This window comes from Penicillium manginii (genome assembly GCF_028828005.1).
Source record: "Penicillium manginii strain IBT 31320 chromosome Unknown utg000005l:1.0-5665137.0:1.0-5668048.0, whole genome shotgun sequence".
Taxonomy (NCBI): domain Eukaryota; kingdom Fungi; phylum Ascomycota; class Eurotiomycetes; order Eurotiales; family Aspergillaceae; genus Penicillium; species Penicillium manginii.
In genome coordinates, this window is record NW_026643106.1 from 4,120,039 (window position 1) to 4,137,233 (window position 17,195).

General features: G+C 48.7%; 9 protein-coding genes across 9 annotated transcripts; 4 read left to right on the forward strand and 5 right to left on the reverse strand.

The window, feature by feature from the left end:
* Positions 1–176: 176 nt before the first annotated feature.
* Positions 177–989, forward strand: N7533_007870 (uncharacterized protein; the record flags this gene model as incomplete). The annotated part of the gene is made up of 1 exon (XM_057104520.1): positions 177–989. The coding sequence occupies one exon, from the start codon at positions 177–179 to the stop codon at positions 987–989; it is 813 nt and encodes a 270-aa protein (XP_056959477.1).
* Positions 990–1,311: 322 nt separating this feature from the next.
* On the forward strand, positions 1,312–1,824 carry N7533_007871 (uncharacterized protein; the record flags this gene model as incomplete). The annotated part of the gene is made up of 1 exon (XM_057104521.1): positions 1,312–1,824. The coding sequence occupies one exon, from the start codon at positions 1,312–1,314 to the stop codon at positions 1,822–1,824; it is 513 nt and encodes a 170-aa protein (XP_056959478.1).
* A 615-nt stretch (positions 1,825–2,439) lies between these two features.
* N7533_007872 (SDR family NAD(P)-dependent oxidoreductase) lies at positions 2,440–3,495 on the reverse strand (the record flags this gene model as incomplete). The annotated part of the gene is made up of 4 exons (XM_057104522.1): positions 2,440–2,615; positions 2,679–2,961; positions 3,030–3,308; positions 3,379–3,495. The coding sequence occupies 4 exons, from the start codon at positions 3,493–3,495 to the stop codon at positions 2,440–2,442; spliced, it is 855 nt and encodes a 284-aa protein (XP_056959479.1).
* A 1,981-nt stretch (positions 3,496–5,476) lies between these two features.
* On the reverse strand, positions 5,477–7,993 carry N7533_007873 (5'-methylthioadenosine/S-adenosylhomocysteine nucleosidase family protein; the record flags this gene model as incomplete). The annotated part of the gene is made up of 2 exons (XM_057104523.1): positions 5,477–6,951; positions 7,006–7,993. The coding sequence occupies 2 exons, from the start codon at positions 7,991–7,993 to the stop codon at positions 5,477–5,479; spliced, it is 2,463 nt and encodes an 820-aa protein (XP_056959480.1).
* A 369-nt stretch (positions 7,994–8,362) lies between these two features.
* N7533_007874 (putative COP9 subunit 3) lies at positions 8,363–10,131 on the reverse strand (the record flags this gene model as incomplete). Its single annotated transcript, XM_057104524.1, has 5 exons — positions 8,363–8,848; positions 8,916–9,068; positions 9,147–9,599; positions 9,659–9,895; positions 9,964–10,131. 5 exons carry the CDS (start codon positions 10,129–10,131, stop codon positions 8,363–8,365), a joined length of 1,497 nt encoding a protein of 498 aa, XP_056959481.1.
* Positions 10,132–10,560: 429 nt separating this feature from the next.
* N7533_007875 (glutamate-5-semialdehyde dehydrogenase) lies at positions 10,561–12,041 on the forward strand (the record flags this gene model as incomplete). Its single annotated transcript, XM_057104525.1, has 3 exons — positions 10,561–10,861; positions 10,925–11,086; positions 11,155–12,041. 3 exons carry the CDS (start codon positions 10,561–10,563, stop codon positions 12,039–12,041), a joined length of 1,350 nt encoding a protein of 449 aa, XP_056959482.1.
* Positions 12,042–12,393: 352 nt separating this feature from the next.
* Positions 12,394–13,314, reverse strand: N7533_007876 (60S ribosomal protein eL18; the record flags this gene model as incomplete). Its single annotated transcript, XM_057104526.1, has 4 exons — positions 12,394–12,471; positions 12,597–12,964; positions 13,089–13,193; positions 13,311–13,314. 4 exons carry the CDS (start codon positions 13,312–13,314, stop codon positions 12,394–12,396), a joined length of 555 nt encoding a protein of 184 aa, XP_056959483.1.
* A 435-nt stretch (positions 13,315–13,749) lies between these two features.
* Positions 13,750–15,063, reverse strand: N7533_007877 (putative mitochondrial carrier protein; the record flags this gene model as incomplete). Its single annotated transcript, XM_057104527.1, has 5 exons — positions 13,750–13,978; positions 14,037–14,173; positions 14,244–14,519; positions 14,586–14,903; positions 14,959–15,063. The coding sequence occupies 5 exons, from the start codon at positions 15,061–15,063 to the stop codon at positions 13,750–13,752; spliced, it is 1,065 nt and encodes a 354-aa protein (XP_056959484.1).
* A 950-nt stretch (positions 15,064–16,013) lies between these two features.
* Positions 16,014–17,191, forward strand: N7533_007878 (RNA-binding protein; the record flags this gene model as incomplete). The annotated part of the gene is made up of 5 exons (XM_057104528.1): positions 16,014–16,099; positions 16,372–16,428; positions 16,482–16,581; positions 16,648–17,077; positions 17,139–17,191. 5 exons carry the CDS (start codon positions 16,014–16,016, stop codon positions 17,189–17,191), a joined length of 726 nt encoding a protein of 241 aa, XP_056959485.1.
* Positions 17,192–17,195: the final 4 nt, after the last annotated feature.

Sequence of the window (17,195 nt, forward strand, 5' to 3'; positions counted from 1 at the left end):
GGTAAGAAAAGTTTTACGACTAGGAAAGCGCTTCGTACTTTATTAGGTCAAGATCTCTGATTTCTCTGGGCCTTAGCCTATTTTGTATATAACAAGATAGAAATTGAACTCCAAGTTCCTTTCTAGCTCGTGTCAAACAGCTTAATTCCCATCAAACTACCATCTCTCATTTCAAGATGTTGACCGCTCTCTTCCTTGCTCAAAACCCACCTGATACCAAATACACATGCACATTGAAGGCTGGCTATATTCCTAGTCTGCTCAGTGACGTTGTATGCGCAGCATCTGATTCTCTTGATGCGCTAGAGCTGTTCAGCGAGCTCTTACAGGAGAATCATGCATCATCGTCTTCTACGGGGTATATGGCATTTGATGCCCATGTAGGAGATACCGCGTGCCAGCTTCGTGCTCTTATGATCATGGCTCTGAGGCACCACCTACTGAAAGACGGGCGCCTTGCCCGATTCCAACGGCATGTTGCTTCTATGATAGATGCACTCCAAAATGTCATTATCCGAGCACGAGACTCGTGTCGTATGTTGACCGCAAAAGGATCCAACTTCGAGAAATTCGGATTTAATCGCGCGGGAGAATCACGCTGTAGTCTCTTGATGAAACTTGGATGGGTAGAACCCATCTCCGAACACGAAACGCGATCTTCGGGGTCAATAGAAGAATGGAATCCGGACAACTTTCAACAGGTGATTCGGCTCCTCACCTACAGCTACATTCTGTCAAAATACAAGACATTTGTGCGACGAAAGCACATAATTGGTGCTGAATTGGACCCCGAAATTCCGATACAATACGCTGCTCGACTGATGGAGTCTGATTACAACTCGAAGAATCCCGTTTTCCCATACTGGACCCAGCAAAAGCGTGTCGAGCATGACTTTCAGTGCATGCAGGTTTGGTTATCACAGCTGAGCTGTGCATGGCTGCAATCCCTAGCACATTCAAGGGGGCAAAATGACAAACTGCAGAGGTAAACGCAAATATAGCCCATCCCACATTGGACTTTTCGAGTTCCAGACTAACTTCCATCCTCGGTAGCTTACTGGAGAAGACAACAAAGGCCAGTCGCAAAGGCTTAACTTCTATACCGAGCTTCGTTGGGTTTATCGCTTTGCGTCAGCTTTGGGCTCAGACGCCTCCTCCTATCTTGATCGCGGTCAAGCGCTTCTGTAGTGCAACTTGTATGAGTTCTAAGCCAGCCCATCTAAAAAGTATTCATAAGCTAACACCAAATCAGCTTTCCATGTTAACTACTTTACTGTCACCATCGATACAAGTACCTGCTCTGGGTCCTCCATGCTTCCGACTCCTTTCCAATGGAAGTTGGAGCGAGTAACCGCCGATCAGTTGATATCAGATGAATCTACAGATCCATGCTTGGTCATCTGTGGTAACTCCATCGATGGACCATTGGTCGATTACCTTTATGCATCCTCAATCGCAACTCTGCATTCGGATGCTGATTGCGGGGATAACGAGAAACATTGCACCCGTTTTCAGCTTGCTGATCATGATCAAGTTGCGCTCTCTGGTTATGCTCTTCACAAGCATTATGCATACCCACTGAAAGGAGAGAAATCACCAGAAGATACCGACCTGTTTGTGAATCAACTTTTAGAAGAGGCTGAAGCAGGATTGAGTCAACAGCTACAGATGGCGAGGGATAAGGGTGACGAAGTGGGGACATCTTCCTCTTCACTTAAAACATTTATGTGGCAGCATATCTTTTTGGAGACGCCAGGTCGACTCGCCTATAATATGCAAGAAATTGGAGGAACCCTGCCAATCAGCGCGTTGGTTCAGAAGTGAGAAGATGGCATGTCTTGTCGGTTTTTTGCGCGTCCTATATATGGTCTTTCTCGCTAGTTTTCTCGGCTTTTTACCAAAAAAGCCTTATATACTTTGGACCTCGTACTGCAAGTAAAAATCTATTTCATTCAATTCAAAGTCAAGCGCTAAAAGCCTGATTCAGCCTCGCCGAGAGAGGTTCCGCTCGCCGAAAACACGAGCTTGCCAAATGCCCGGCGTTTTTCATAAACAAAGAAAAATAGCGTACTGCCCAACGAAAACGCGTAGGGGACGCATAATTAGAAACAAAACCTCACAATGCCAAAATGTGCCAATTACCAATCATCGATCCTACGCGACGCCCGTTCCTGCGGCCAACGCCTCCCTCCGATTTCAACTCCTCTCGATCACGCCAGGCCTCACCTAGATGACCAGCACGCGCTTGTTCCTTTGGATGCGTGCCACCAGGTGTTGGAAAACTTAACACTTTTGGGTAAATATAGGCGAAATCACACTCTATGGAAAATTTTTCATACACTCTGGGTTCATCGTACATAATGATTGGATTGAATCAAATCGAACTGGTCTAGATCTATCTCATAGTTAATTCTAAATCACAAACCGGGCCCAAACAAACTAGGTCGAATTGAAGGGCCAGCCCTGGATACTGGCCGTCAACAGCTGACCCGACTGTATCTCGCTTGCCTTTGCCTTAAGCTCATCCACATCCCAGTTCGCCCAAACATATCGCCCGTTCAAAAACGAGGCCTCCTCACTAGCCAGCCAGACTGCAAAATCACCCGAGAGTTCCACTATATGACAGTCAGCTTCCAGTTATAGATATACCGAAGTAAAAAAAAAAAGAATGAACGTACCAGAATCCAAAGGCACAGCGGCAGAGTCCGTTCCAGATGCTTTAAAGATCTCCGTTTCGACCATCCCGGGGTGCAGCGCCGCGGTAAAGATTGAGGGATTTTCTGCGGCGATGTATTCCATAAGCTTTACGATTGCCAGCTTCGAAATACCATAGGCTGACAAGCCTGTCAGCATGGTAGCGGGGAACGTAATTGCGGCCGTGTAGCCAATCACGGTAGCATGGGCTGGGCGAGCGGTGGGTAGGAGTGATTTCACGGCAATGAGGCTGCCTTTCAGGTTGGTCTTGGAAGGGTCAGTGATAAGTCGATGCGAATAAGCGAAGTTGGAATGCCATATCTTGAAAAACTGACCTCGAGATTCTGCCACCAATCTGTAATAGACGCAAACTGTATGGAAGAAGGGGATGAAATGTATGCTGCAGCAAGAAGTAGTATATCCCAGGTGCCGATGGAGGCTGCAATCTCAGCGATCCGCTTTTCATCTGTGATATCGGCTACACAGATGGAGCTAGGACAGGATAGCAATTTTTGTGTCTCTTCTAAAGTTGATTGTGTGCGCCCGAGCAGTATTATTTTGCTTGCTCCGGCGCGAGAGAACGATGCGGCGGTTGCTCGGCCGATGCCGCTTCCCTGCAATCAATCGGTATCAGTTTGAGAGTCAAGTTCTGTCAGGAAATTCCGCCGTTAGAATTAATCTTACGGCTCCTGTGACAATAATGGTCTTGTTGGCCACACTTAGTTCGCTTCTCGAAGGGGAGATAGCAGGATAAGAGGCATTGTGCCAAGTCTCCGTGAACGAAGGCAAAGGGGGTTGCATTTCGATTGGCTGACAATGAATAGAAGGCTCTGAAACAGGGAGAGATAGAAACAGGAAGGGGGAACAGAGAGGGGGGAGGGAGATTGAGAGATAGTTGTAGCAAGCTTACTTGTTGAAGCCGGAGCTCCCGCTGTTAGCGTCAGGCGCTCAATGGGGCCACCTTTAGCGTAACCTTCCAACGGTTTATTCATCATACCAACGAGCAAGCGAATAAAACATAAACCATCGGTCCAGTTGGTAACCTCGGGTTAAAAAGGGACTGTCAATGATATGCATACATCCGAGTCCACCGATTTTATTTAACCGTATCCCAGAAGGTCAATGCCTATACAATAACAAAGTCTACTATAGAAGAAAGAAAAAGGCCGAAGAAAATTGAAAACGGGAATGAAAAAACACCACACCTTTGGGCAGTACTAGCAGTCTATGAAGATGTGGTACGGCTATTGCTTGAGAGTGGACAGGTGGACGCGAACTCCAAAGATCCACCGTTACATTGGGATTCACAAGATGGCACGTGGAAGTGGATTCCCTGCCAGCGATCCGTTGAGCTGACGAGGAAAAGGAATGGACTTGCGTTGTAAATCCAATGGACTGAAGGACCTCGCATGACCCACTCCCTGTCCAAAAGAGTTGCATTTCCATTTCGACAATTTTAGGGTCCGCAGGAACCAAACCTATGCCTCTGGATGCCGAGTTAGTTAATAAACGCTCCAGCAAGGACGTAGAAAATCCATGGCTCGACCCCAGGTCGATTGCTTGGAGAATAATGATATAAGCTTGGGCCCACCATGTTGATGGATGGCCCCAATTATCCACTAACATGACGTTAGGCTCATACTCCAACAAGGCTTCAAGTATAGCGACTTGGATCCATTCTTTCCGAGCTCTAAAAATGGAAGATACAAACCACTCTGAGTCTTGAACAAACGCACACGGTGCAGAAGCCCAAGATAGGGCAGTGCGTCCATCAAAATCCTGGGAATTAATATCCACCCGACCACAACGCAGCAACATCTCAACAATCGTTGGTCGCTCGTAAATAATTGCCATTATCAGTGGAGTATGCCCATTCAAGTTTTTGCTATTGACATCCAACGTCTCGATATTGATCAAAATTTCTGCCACCTCGACATTGGATTCCTTGATAGCCCAAGCCAGGGGTGACCAAAGTTTATTGTCTTTGGTATTGATGTGAACTCGGTTGGTCTTGAGAAGAGCATTCACTGCAAAGGTCTGCGAGAGTATCCATGAGGAATCGGGGATGATGCTGGGAGAGATTGATCCGGCAACACACGAGAGCGGGGTTCTTCCCTCTTTGTCACGCCCGTTCACGTTGACCGTGGCTTCGAATATTAGAAACTCCAGCATTGCAGAATCATAGTTTCTAATTGCCCAAAGGAGCGGATTTATCTCTAAGCTCTCAATCATGTCATTAAGATCGACAGCCTTTGTGCGAAAAAGAAGTCTTAGCATTTCCACATTGTTGGTCGTCAGAGCGGATTTGACTAGAATCATGTCCAGCGAATTTTGTCTTTGCTGCTGAATTTCAAGGAACCTCCTCATGCCAGAAATTAGTTCGAGGTCAACAGAGCTCCCCATCACACTTGATGATATGTCCATCTCAAGCCCTAGTAAAGCTCTTATAGAGCCCATGTATCCTTTGCAACACGCAGTCTCCATGAGAACGCAGGCTTTGATATTCGGATCCCAAACAGACGGAGTACCAGGTATAGCGATGCATAAAGGTATGAGATAATGGAGATCTCTCTCAACTAGAATGTAAAGCAGCAGTAAGCTGTCACTATATTCCTGGAGTCCCGGCAGTATCTCGCACGAAATGCGAATTGTTTTGCTTGAAGGAGAGAGCCGATTAAGAAAGTCCCCAAGAAGCTTTTTTTGGGAGACGCCGCCTGCCTGAGCGGAGTTGCTATGCTCGAGAATATATGTCATCGCATAACGAAAGAAAGCGAACTTCGAGTCACAGGGGGGGCCTGGTGGGTTCAAGTTCGATTCCAAAGGTTTTTTCTATCTGTAGCTCATGCCAGGGCCGTGGGTGGTTCGCTGCAGAAACACAATCGAAACAACTTGAAAGTTTGGCTTGCTTATGTCCGGGCTGTGAGCGGTTCACTGCAGAAACGTAATCGAAACAAAATTCTGCAAGGCGGCTATGGGAGCATCCGATGAACCTTTGGGGATCAAGCTTTTCGGACAGAATTCTCGCGAAGCCATTTCTCTTCAGCAAGAAATCTCTAACAGACTCATGGATGAAGCGAACTCGTGAATTTTTTGTTGTGATATTCTCAGTCAGTCCTTTGGTAACATCGAGTATGCGACGGCTCATGAATCCAAGTGAATGCAGCTCCAGATCGATATCCTCCTCAGCAGTACCTGATTTCTGAAATAAGAGTGCGAAATAGAACTCATCTGTGACAAGCCTCTCAAATCCAAATAAAAGTAGCTGCAGACTGAAGATCAGAGCTTCTTTGTCTTCTTGTTCTCGCGTCAGAATATCAGTGAAGAGATCATCGAGTTCATCCGGTATCTGGTTAAGTCTTTCCTTCATTGTATCGATTTCGCCTTTATCAAAAGCCCGGTTCAATAAACGAATAACCAGCATGACCCATAAAAACACCCCCGCTGCTCTTTTGATGATCGTATCCCTGATCTCCTGGGCCTGTTTAGAACTGCTGACTTTGAGTTTAGTTTGAACGTATTTCTTTAAATCATTTTCGTGCTCCTGTTCATCCTCAAGAATTAAGTCGATTCCTTTCTCAAGGGATATCCGTGGATAGTGTCGGCTTGCCAAGCAGACTCTCATGTTGACCGCATGTTCGATGGCAGATTTCCCTAGCTCCTGGAAGAAAGATATCATGTCCTCGACTTCTTTCTGATCACATTCATCGACAGCATCAATCAATATAACTATTTGACAGCCTTTCAAAGACTTGATTGTCAGGGACAAAAGGCCTTTCACGTCTCTTTTTGTCCATTCAATCTCGTCCTTTGGAGATCCAAGGCTTTTTGCTAACTTCCAGAATCTCTTCATAGAATTCTCTGAAATTCTCTCTGAAAGCAAAAGCTGGTGCAAGAGCGATCGATACATCCCTATGATAGATCTTTCCAAGAACGTCCCCTGGGCGTAAAAGAAAAATGAGAGAATGACTGTATCTCCGAGCATCCTTTCGGTTTTCGAAAGTAGATATTTCATCATGGTCGATTTCCCTGCACCCGGCTTTCCTTTGATCCAGAAGAAGCCCCCATGAATTGGTAACTCCACATGACTGGTCCATTTTAAGTATTCAGGATGTCTCATCATCCACTCGCATGTCTTCTCATGAGCTGATGATATTTCATCAACGCGAAGTTCATCCCGCGGGAATGTTAATGTTCCGAGGTAAAACTCCAAGTCTTCTTGCAAGTCTTCTTGTGAGATCGACTCGCTCAATTCCGTAGCTATTCTCTTTTAAGAAGATGCTCGACCAAATTAGGTGGGCTCAGTATACATACTATTGGATGGCCCAGCCGAGGAAATTGGTAAAGGTACAGGTATCTCATCGAGAACCGCTCGCATACACGCTGCAGCACTTGCCGCTGCAAAACGCTGCCATCCCTTCGTTTTATGACTATCCGCGTAGTCGCTGACACCCTTGATCACAATACATGGGAGATTATCCCAGACACCTGCACCTTCCATCTCAAAGGCAATAATATTTTCCTCTTCGGAGATTCGCTCGCGGTCATGCGCGGACATCATGACTGTATCTCCGGATGCAACGAGGCCAAAATGAACAAGTGTTGTGTGCTCATTCTGAGTATTATCCCGACGGCGCACGATGACGGTATCATCGCAACAGGCTACCTCAGTGCATTTGCAATTATCTCGTTCATGCTCGTAGTCGGGACTGAAAAGTAGATCTTTCTCGAGTCCTGGGTATCCGCTTGGGAACTTCTCCTGAACAAGCACCAGGTAAGAAGCTAATCGATGGGTCAACTGGTCATAGCCGACATCTAGCTTGTTCAGGAATGAAAGTATCTCTGGGCTCGGCCTCCCAAGATTGGCGTGCACGGTATTCTTTCGAACGAAATCACCAGGAATGCGGCGCCCCAGATCGTATTGAACAACACCATTACTGACTATCACATCTCCGAGAAAAATGTCATCCTGCAGCGACATCGAGTCTCTTACATGAGGAACGCCCCCACATATGCCGACTACCAGAGCCAGTTCTATGCACGGATAGCTTCGTTTGACATTGCTCGCCACGCTGGATGCAAAGCCTTTTCCGGGTCCTGGCATGTGCGCAAGTACCACATGGTATTTTCCGATGTTTCCCAACGTGTATGCGTTCGTATCGCCAGGAACCCTTCGATACTTGTCGAGGTTTTCATCGTACTTAGAATCGAATAGTGGCAGTACAGCCTTGGCCTCTAACGTAAGTGCGCAAATTATCGAAATCTTAAATTCTTCACGTGATGAGGGGGGTGATATGGGCATTTTTAAATTTTGCGCGGCCTTGAACGGAGGAATCAGATCAAAAAATCGTTTATTAATTGAGATAGTTTTGGGTGCAGTGAGGTGAGTTGGGCATCTCGTGATTTAGCGCCTCATATGCGTCTATTCCCTTTTGGGGGCAGTGCATGTTTGCTTTTGCGGCCTTGTCACCGATCACAACTTACAGCATGTCGGAAATCAGTGTGGGCACTCTTCTACCGACGAAAGGATTAGAAGATCTTCTCAGGCTATTCTGACTGACCGTCTTAATGCTCAGTAATTTAATCAAGGCGCTACTGCTTTGTTCATATTCATATTCATTGCCATTGAGACTGGGATGTTGAAGTTAGATATTGAATAAGTATTCAAATCCTAGATCTGATCACCCATGATATCCTCATCAACGTCAAACCTAGTCTCATCCTCTGCAACCGAATAGTCCGTCCCAGAACTATTCCAAGCCTTGCTCTTGTGCATATGATCAATGAACTCATCGCCCAGCCCTATATCATTATTACTCTTCTTAACGCTCGCGGCAAGGGCCTCCAGCGTGTTACTTTCCCTCACAAGTCTACCCTGTACTTGGAGTTCATGCAATTGGGATGAGGGGTGAGCACTTGGGAATCGAAGCATTGTGCCCTCGGAATGACCGGGAGTATGTACCAACGTGGCAGATACAGAGCCAGACATGATGAGAGAAGCAATGACCGACTCGGCCAGGTCGGTATCCCTGGGTAGTGAGGATGTTTGCTCCGAAAGCTCCGTCACAGTCAAAGCAGCGAATACGCTTTTGATTCCCACCAGCGAATGCACTGTGAACGAATCCAAGACCTGAGCGACTAGGCCGGAGTTGTTATCCTAATAAGATGATTAGCGAAACATTCCTGCCATAAAAGTAAGCTTTGGTCCGGAAGGCTGGACTTACCGCACTCCAGACATTCCTAGCTGCGTCAATCTCGGCATTCAGTCGGTTCAAGTCACGGAGCTCGAAGGTATTTGCGAGGTTGATGTAAGGCCTTGCGATGGACTGGTACACTTTGTACACATTCGGCGCAATCATACTAGGAGGCGGACGAAGCTGGGGGAAATGTTAGCAATGCAGAGACACATGGGTTGTATCGGAAAAGGCCTGATGGCTCGGCTCGGCTTGGCTTACCTTGCCTGTCTCCAGCAAGCCCACCAGCACCCATTTCTTGTAAGCTTCCACCATGATCATGCTAACGGGACCAGTAGTCGGGATCGCCATGACAAGTTCTAGAAAATGGGAAGCTTCACTCCATTTCTTGAGTGCTAGGTAGACCATTCCGCCATACAGGAAATATCGAGAGAGATCTCTGGAGCCCAGCGGGGCGGATAGACCGGAGTTGTTAGTGATAAATGCAAGACTAGACTCGTGGTCGGCGCAGAGCACCGGGGCGCCCTTTGGGGGGAAGCGTTCTGAGATTCCTGGGAAATGACAGATGTGCTTGTTGAGAACGGGAAGGATGCAGGTATATGCTTTGGCGTGCAAGCAGAGACGGACGAGAAGGAGGTGAGTCGATGTGAATACGGCACAAGATGGATCCAATCGCAACATGGCATCTTTGATTAATTGCGTGGCAAGGAATGGCTTAAAGATGTCAGTCTCTCGGTAACTCAAAATCCAGATATCCAAAGTCCGAAATTTACCTTGGAGGCAGCCTGCGCAGCTTGGGCCACGAGCTCGATAAGCTGTCGCCATTCATGACCGACATATCGAACTTGAATAGGATTGAATTTCTTCAGATAGTGGACGCATTTTGTCCATAACACCCGGGATGGAAGCAGATCTGCGGGGAGTTTCTCTTGGGATGTTTCTTGCAATGTCTGGATCTGCAGTCGCAGCAGGAAGAGGTAAGTGATGGCATCGGTGGCTGGGTCAAAGTTCTAGTGAATAGCGTGTATTATTAGCCGGATGTTACCTCAGGTCGGTTCCATAGAGAAGCGCTACCCACATCTAGAAGAGTCGGGTCACTGGCAGCAAAGTTGAGGGCATTACTGGACAACGATCGATGAAGGGAGGTAACTAAGTCCCGTATTTGACGATCATATTCTTCACTGGATTGATCTGCAAAGTGCTGCAGCTTCGCAGAGCTTGCGACAAGGGCCGATATGGAGGCCATGTGGGCTGCTAAACCCGACGACGGTTTGGGCGGTGTGGTTGGGCGGTGTGGTTGGGCGGTTGGAGTGCAGACACGGTCAACAAAGGCCAAGGCCAGTAGGAAAATGAAGACTTGAGATGTATAGATTGTACTTTGGAGTATGTAGAAGCCAATCAGCAGATGGTCCGAGTCGATGAAAGAAGGTGACGTTAAGGTGAGGGACAGCTGAGGGACGGCAGATAAACAGCGGAGAGCGGAAGGCGGAGAAGAGGGCGGAGAGTAAGGCGGAGAGGAGAATACCTTAAGGTAAGCTTACTTAAGCGTAAGGTACGGAGTAGAGTTGGGTGGATCGGCAAACCCCACCACAATCTCACTTATCATCCTCGACTTGACTCATCCCCGCTTCTAGCAAATTTCCCTCAACTTGGCATTGTTTAACCCTCGCCCACAATGTCATTGACCGATTCCTCCGCGGTAGATGTCGCCCGCAGCGCATCACTAGCCTCTCGTCAACTCGCAACCCTCTCAAACGAAGCCCGAAACGAAGCTCTCACACTACTACACAGCGCCTTGGACAAGAACCGAGCCACTATTCTCGCCGCCAACAAGAAGGATGTCGAATTAGCCACCCAGGCCGCAGAGGATGGTACTCTAAACCACAGTGTCCTCAAAAGGCTAGATCTCTCCCGCCCTGGAAAATACGATGACATGTTGGAGGGCATTTTGAGTGTCCGTGATTTGGAGGACCCAGGTATGCACCCCTCCATTAGATTGCCAATTGACTTGGAAACTAACCATACGGTACACTATTCAGTTGGCAAGATCACGCTTCGGACCCTACTAGATGAAGGTCTGACCCTGGAGAGAGTCAGTTGCCCCATCGGTGTTTTGCTGATCATCTTCGAGGCTCGCCCCGAGGTGATCGCGAACATTGCCGCACTGGCCATCAAGTCCGGAAATGCCGCTATTCTGAAAGGTATATATATGTCCAAGCATACGGTTGAAATATCCTAGCGCCGGGCTAACACAAAGATAAATTGATAGGCGGCAAAGAATCAACAGGATCATTCGCAGCGATCGCAAACGTGGTCTCAGACGCCATTGCTGGTTCCCAAGTTCCCGTTTCATCAATCCAGCTCGTGAAAACACGCGATGCAGTCTCTTCCCTCCTCGCGCAAGACTCCTTCATCGACCTCGTCATCCCCCGCGGATCCAACGAACTGGTCCGCCACGTCAAAGAAAACACCAAGATCCCCGTTCTGGGCCACGCAGACGGACTATGCTCTGCGTATATCCACTCCGACGCCAAGGTCCAAACCGCCGTGAAGGTAATTGTCGACTCCAAGACAGATTACCCCGCCGCTTGCAACGCTCTCGAAACATTACTGGTCCACGAGAGCGTGCTCGAGTCCATTCTCCCCGAGGTTGCGTCAGCTCTATTGGCCAAGGGCGTGTCACTACGATGTGACCCGCAATCCCTGGAGGTCCTGAAGAAGGTCGTGCCTGCTGAAAAGGCCGGCCAACTCTCCTTGGCCACGGATACCGATTACGAAACCGAGTTTTTGGACCTGGTCCTGGCTGTCAAGACCGTTTCCTCTCCTGAGTCCGCAATTACACATATTAATACCTTCCACTCCGGGCACACGGATATCATCCTCACTGAGTCCAGCCAGGAAGCCACTCGTTTCATGAACAGCATTGACAGCGCGGGCGTGTACTGGAATGCATCCAGTCGATTCGCGGACGGCATGAGATATGGATTTGGCACGGAAGTCGGCATCAGCACCAACAAGATCCACTCCCGAGGACCCGTCGGTCTAGAGGGCCTGACAATCTACAAATACCTGATTCGCGGAGACGGTCACGGCGCCGCAGATTATCACGACGGCGAGGGTGGACGAAAGTTCCTCCACAAGAACCTGGGCCTCTAAAAACCGAAACCCTAGACACGAGATACAAGCCATCACTACGCAGATTACATAGTTAAGACCAAATCGAGGTCCCAGCAGCCCAAAAATTCAGGAAATATCTTTTTGAACATTTCGCCATAAGAAAAGAGGATGAGGACTAAGCCGGATGTAATTTTCTTTTGCGCCTCCCCATTCGTAAATTTCTGAATCTCCCGTCCAACCAAAAGTATTCCTTAGGTACATCGACTTGAAGTCCCCGGCTAGACTAAGGGAGATTGACACCCGGACATTGAGCACTGCGACCAGATCGCCGCAATACACTGCCACACACGTGTCTGCGCCACCATCTTCACGAGGTCTAGGGCTTTTTCCCTTAGACCTTGAAACCGCGAGAACGTCTGCGGCCACGGGCACGCTCGAACTTGCGACCCTTGCTGGCGACGTAGGGCTTCTGTAGTTATGAAAAGAAGATATTAGCCAATCCGTAAATACCCAGATATAGAAAGGTCCGGAATCGAAATCCTTGCAAAAATCCATTGCCGCATTCCGATTTCGGGGTGTGTTGCAAATACGCACCTTGTGAGAGTGAGGACCGAAGCCGAAGTGCTTGACAGCCTCACGGGAGTTCTTGGGGCCACGGAGGAGCAGGGTGTTGGCACCGGTGGGGGCACGCAGAGCAAGCTGGTCCAGGGTGAGGGTCTCACCACCGGCCTTCTCGATACGGGCACGAGCGGTAGCGGTGAAGCGCAGGGCAGCAACGGACAGCTTGGGGACGTTCAGGAGACGGTTGTCGTCGGTGATGGTGCCGATGACAACGACGGTCTTGCCCTTCTGGGCCTCGGAGATGTTGGCGGCAATGCGCGAAAGCGAGACGGGAGGACGGTTGATGCGCGACATGAAGAGACGGCGGAGAACAGCCTTGTTGAAGTTGGACTCGGTACGGCCTGTGAGAGAAGGAACCGGGTCAGTTTTTTTTTTCTTTGATTCCATATTTCGCCTCCGGTCGAGAAATTTGCAGGTCGGGATTCCGGAGACGTCGTTCTTTCAAGGAATGGGGGGGATTCATACGGGCAAGGAAGCGGTACAGCTTCACAAGCACCTGCAGGTAAACGTTGTCGCTCTTCGCAGCCTTGCGGTGGCTGTTGCGCACATGGTGACGGTCCAAGTCGATACCTGAGATATTGCGAATAGTGATTAGCGTTTGATTCGAATGGGAGGTGGAAGGGGGAATAAGGCGATTCGAATGAGTCGATTAGAGCGTCATGAATCGTCTGTAGGGATGGCACATACCCATGGCTGCTGTATGATATGAACACCTGTTAGTTAACTTGCTGTCGCTCCCGTCTGGAAAGTGTAGGAGGTTTTTGGTCTTGCACTCTCGGCTGGCGGCTGTGTGCGGGTTGTGCCCTACCCTAGTCCTGATATGGAAGGTGTCACATGATGAGGTCCCAACTTTGGGTGGATCGGGCTAGACTACATTCGGATGGATTAGGTAACCCTAGCGCCACTCGAGGATCCAGAGTTAAACCACTTGTAGTTAGTTGACTAGGTGACTTATCTGGGGAATTATGCATGTGCAATGGAATGGGTTATTGGTCTTCATTTTCTTTGTTCAATCAGCTATATACAAAAGACAACACAATAATACAAAATGCTACAACATTAGTTGCAGACCATCTATGCCAGACTATATTGACAAGGCAGAGAGCACTTCTAAGGTGTATTGTAACTAATCATCTCTATCGCCCAGGCTGACCAGGAAATCCCGTGTCAGTTCGAAACTGAGCCAGCTGCTCGCCATGCTAGGTGCCACCTTGAGCAGATTCGGACCAATACCTTTGAACAGTCCACGAGCCCCTTCCTCAGTTACGATGACACGAATCGCATCGAATATCGATTTATACTGATAGCCCATTCCAGACATGGTGTTGATTTGAAAACGTCGGCGTAGAACATCACTGTTGCAAAAAGTTAATATGGAAAGTTGACCTGGTGGAGGACAACCGGAAAACTCACAAGGGATATGTGCACGTTTGGGCCACAGCCCCGGAAATAGCACCTGCTAACAGTTTTCGCCACGGGCTAGGGTTCTTTTCTCCTTCAGGAGTGAGATATTCGCGGACAGCTTCATATGTCATGAAATTCAGACCAACCTTGAAAGTCGCAGGTTAGCAACATGCGCAAAGCAGATAGATCAGACAGAATAAAAGTCCCTTCACTTACATAAGGAGCGACACCGGCAACAGTTGGGGCAATACCCCGATAGAGAGCAATCATGCCACCCTCATTCTTGTAAATTGTGACCATGGTAGTCCACATGCCAGGCAGTTTTTGAGACTGTTCTCGCGGTCCAAGGTCGGCAAATGATGCTGACTGAATCGAAAGTCTTGTACGGACGATGTCGAGAGGGTATGTCACGGTGACCGAGGTAATACCTGCAATACCACCACAGACAAGGCGGCTCAAAGCAGACATGTCACCATTAGGAGACTCAGCGAACTTTTAAAGACATGTCAGCTCTTGAATACTTAAATAGAATAGAAGAAGGTAGGGACTAGGGTGTACCTTCTTGTAAAAATTATAACTTCCAAATTGAACGGCCGAGTAAGGAATAATGCGAATGCAGTTCACGCCATTTCCACGCATGAATCCTCTCCAACCTTCTTCCCGGCCCATTTTCCCCAGAGCCTTCCAGATGGATAGTTTGTATTCTTCTCGGCCAACGCTTTGGACCTGAAGTAGGATTTTTAACCGTTCTAATGGCGAGACGATTGTTCGAGATACAGCGCCGGCTACGCCACCTGCCATGAAGGCGGCAACAACAGGTTCGGCGATTTTGTTTTGTGTTCGTCGCAGGATGGTAGGTTGCGCCGGTATGGAATCCTAGTCGACGGTGAGTGAGGAGGTACAAGACATGCAAGGATGGCGAGACACTAACCTGGACTGATGATGAGGATGAGGGAAGCTGAATTGCCTGTAGAGTTGGCTTAGATGTTCCCTCTGATCCATCCTCTCGGGATGCTTCCTTGGGATTGAGGCTCATTTTGGCGGTATCCACATCGAAGACTGTCAGATCGAAAGGCCAAAGTGTTCTTGAACCGGGCGAGCCAATTATTTTCCCATGCACTGTTTTTCACTTCTTTTATTCGCAAATAAAGTAGGTCGAATGCTGAACTGCCGATCGGATGGTATCGCTATGCCAATATAGGAGTGAAAGCACCGAAAACCAAGATGATGACGTGGGTCGCGCTGGCCATGAAGATTGTTCGCTCACTTCACGATAGGTCAAATCTTACAGGTCCATCATAGAGATCGCAGACCCAAAGGTAGTTCTTGATTTGTGTTCTCGAATGTCGATAGTGAGGGTAGCTCAGAATGACGAGCAGGGCAGGTGGAGAGGAGAGGAGAGGAGAGTCGGAAGAGGGGGCTGGTGGAGCTGAGCGTATTGAATGTTGCTTTTTCTGTAACCACGTTGGATTGAGAGATGAATCGGTTCTCTCTCACACAGACACACCTCACTTTCTACTTGTAGGTTCAAGTAGTTGCGGAAGGGGGGGGGAGTAGAAAGAACTGGGGTAGACCGAAGGAGAGATGAGACGGCAAGGAGTGGAAACCTCAAGGCAAACCGTCCCGACGTCCACGCGGTACCTCCCGAGGCGGCCGCATTATACAGTACGCGTGGTTTTATACTTACTCTTCCCTTCTTTACAAACCTGATTTTGTTGTAAATTCCACTAATTGGGTGCTTTTTATAATCATCTAAATCTCATTTAGTTTTTATAATTACTTCTCTACATTCCTCTCTCTTTCATCCATTCCTCTATGCATCCAGTGTCGTCATTGGTACCTCTCCCCAACTGTACTGCCCACTCCCACCGCCTTCCCACCTACCTTCCGTCTTTGACTGCTTCATTTTCCATTTCTTTCTTTCACCCCTTCGTGTAATTCTACCTTCCTCCCTTCTACGACATCACCGATTCTCCATTATCCGTCATGTCTTCTCGATCGGGGACGACCCTATATGTCACCGGCTTTGGCCACGGCACCCGAGCCCGCGATCTTGCCTACGAATTCGAACGGTACGTCACGGCTACACCTCCGCGTTTTTAAGCCCACGGCTTCCCGGTCGCTTCTCCCTTCCGCCTCCTCCCCCAATCCACACCCCCCAAACCGTCCAATGTCATTCTCTCGTGCATGATCGAATCGGCTATCCTCCTCGAATGAGACTCGAGCTTCTCAATCCCCCAATTCTCCCATTCGATATTGAATATTGGTCGTCTTTCATCTGTCTCTATAAACCTTTGATCTCAAGCCTTCTTATACGACCTTGAGAAGCTAATGACCTTTCCAGTTACGGTCGTCTCGTTCGCTGCGATATCCCAGCTCCCCGCACACCTTCTAGTCGACTGTAAGTTGGAGCTCGTCTAATTTAAATCTTCCACTCTCTTAACAATCTTCCAGATTCGCCTTTGTCGAATACGAGAGCCGTCGCGATGCAGATGATGCATACCACGAGATGCACAACAAGCGCATTGGACGCGACGACCTCCTGAAAATTGAGGTATATCCTTTCCTTTCTCTCCCAACCCCGCCTTAATACATTTATTAACCTCAATTGCTCTTATAGTGGGCACGCACACCCCCCTCGGCCTCTTGGAGATTTGATTCCGGCCCTGGCCGTGAACGCACAGGTCGTCGTGAGCGCACTCCTCCCCGCCGTGGTCGCTCTCCGTCTCCCCGTCGCAGCAGAGGAGATTATTCTCCCCGCCGAGACGATCGATATGAGCGTGACCACGATCGTCCCGCCGCCGATCGGGATTACGAGCGCCGTGATCGTGACCGTGACTATGAGCGCCGTGATCGCGATGGTGATCGTCGTGACCGTGACCGTGAACGTTCTCGTGATCGTTCCCGCAGCCCCGAAGACCGCGAGCGCGATACTAAAGAGGAACGTCGCGAGGATGACCGGGAGCGCCGCGAGGATGACCGGGAACGCCGCGAAGATGATCGGGAGCGTCGCGAGGAAGAGCCTGTTACCAATGGCGAAGACAGGAAAGGTACGTAACTCCAATTATAGAAGAAGCAACCCCTATCAAGCGCTTGGCTTACCTTTCACAGTACCCCTGGACCCCGTTCCCTCTGCTCACGATGAGCTTGATACTGCTGAGTAGATCG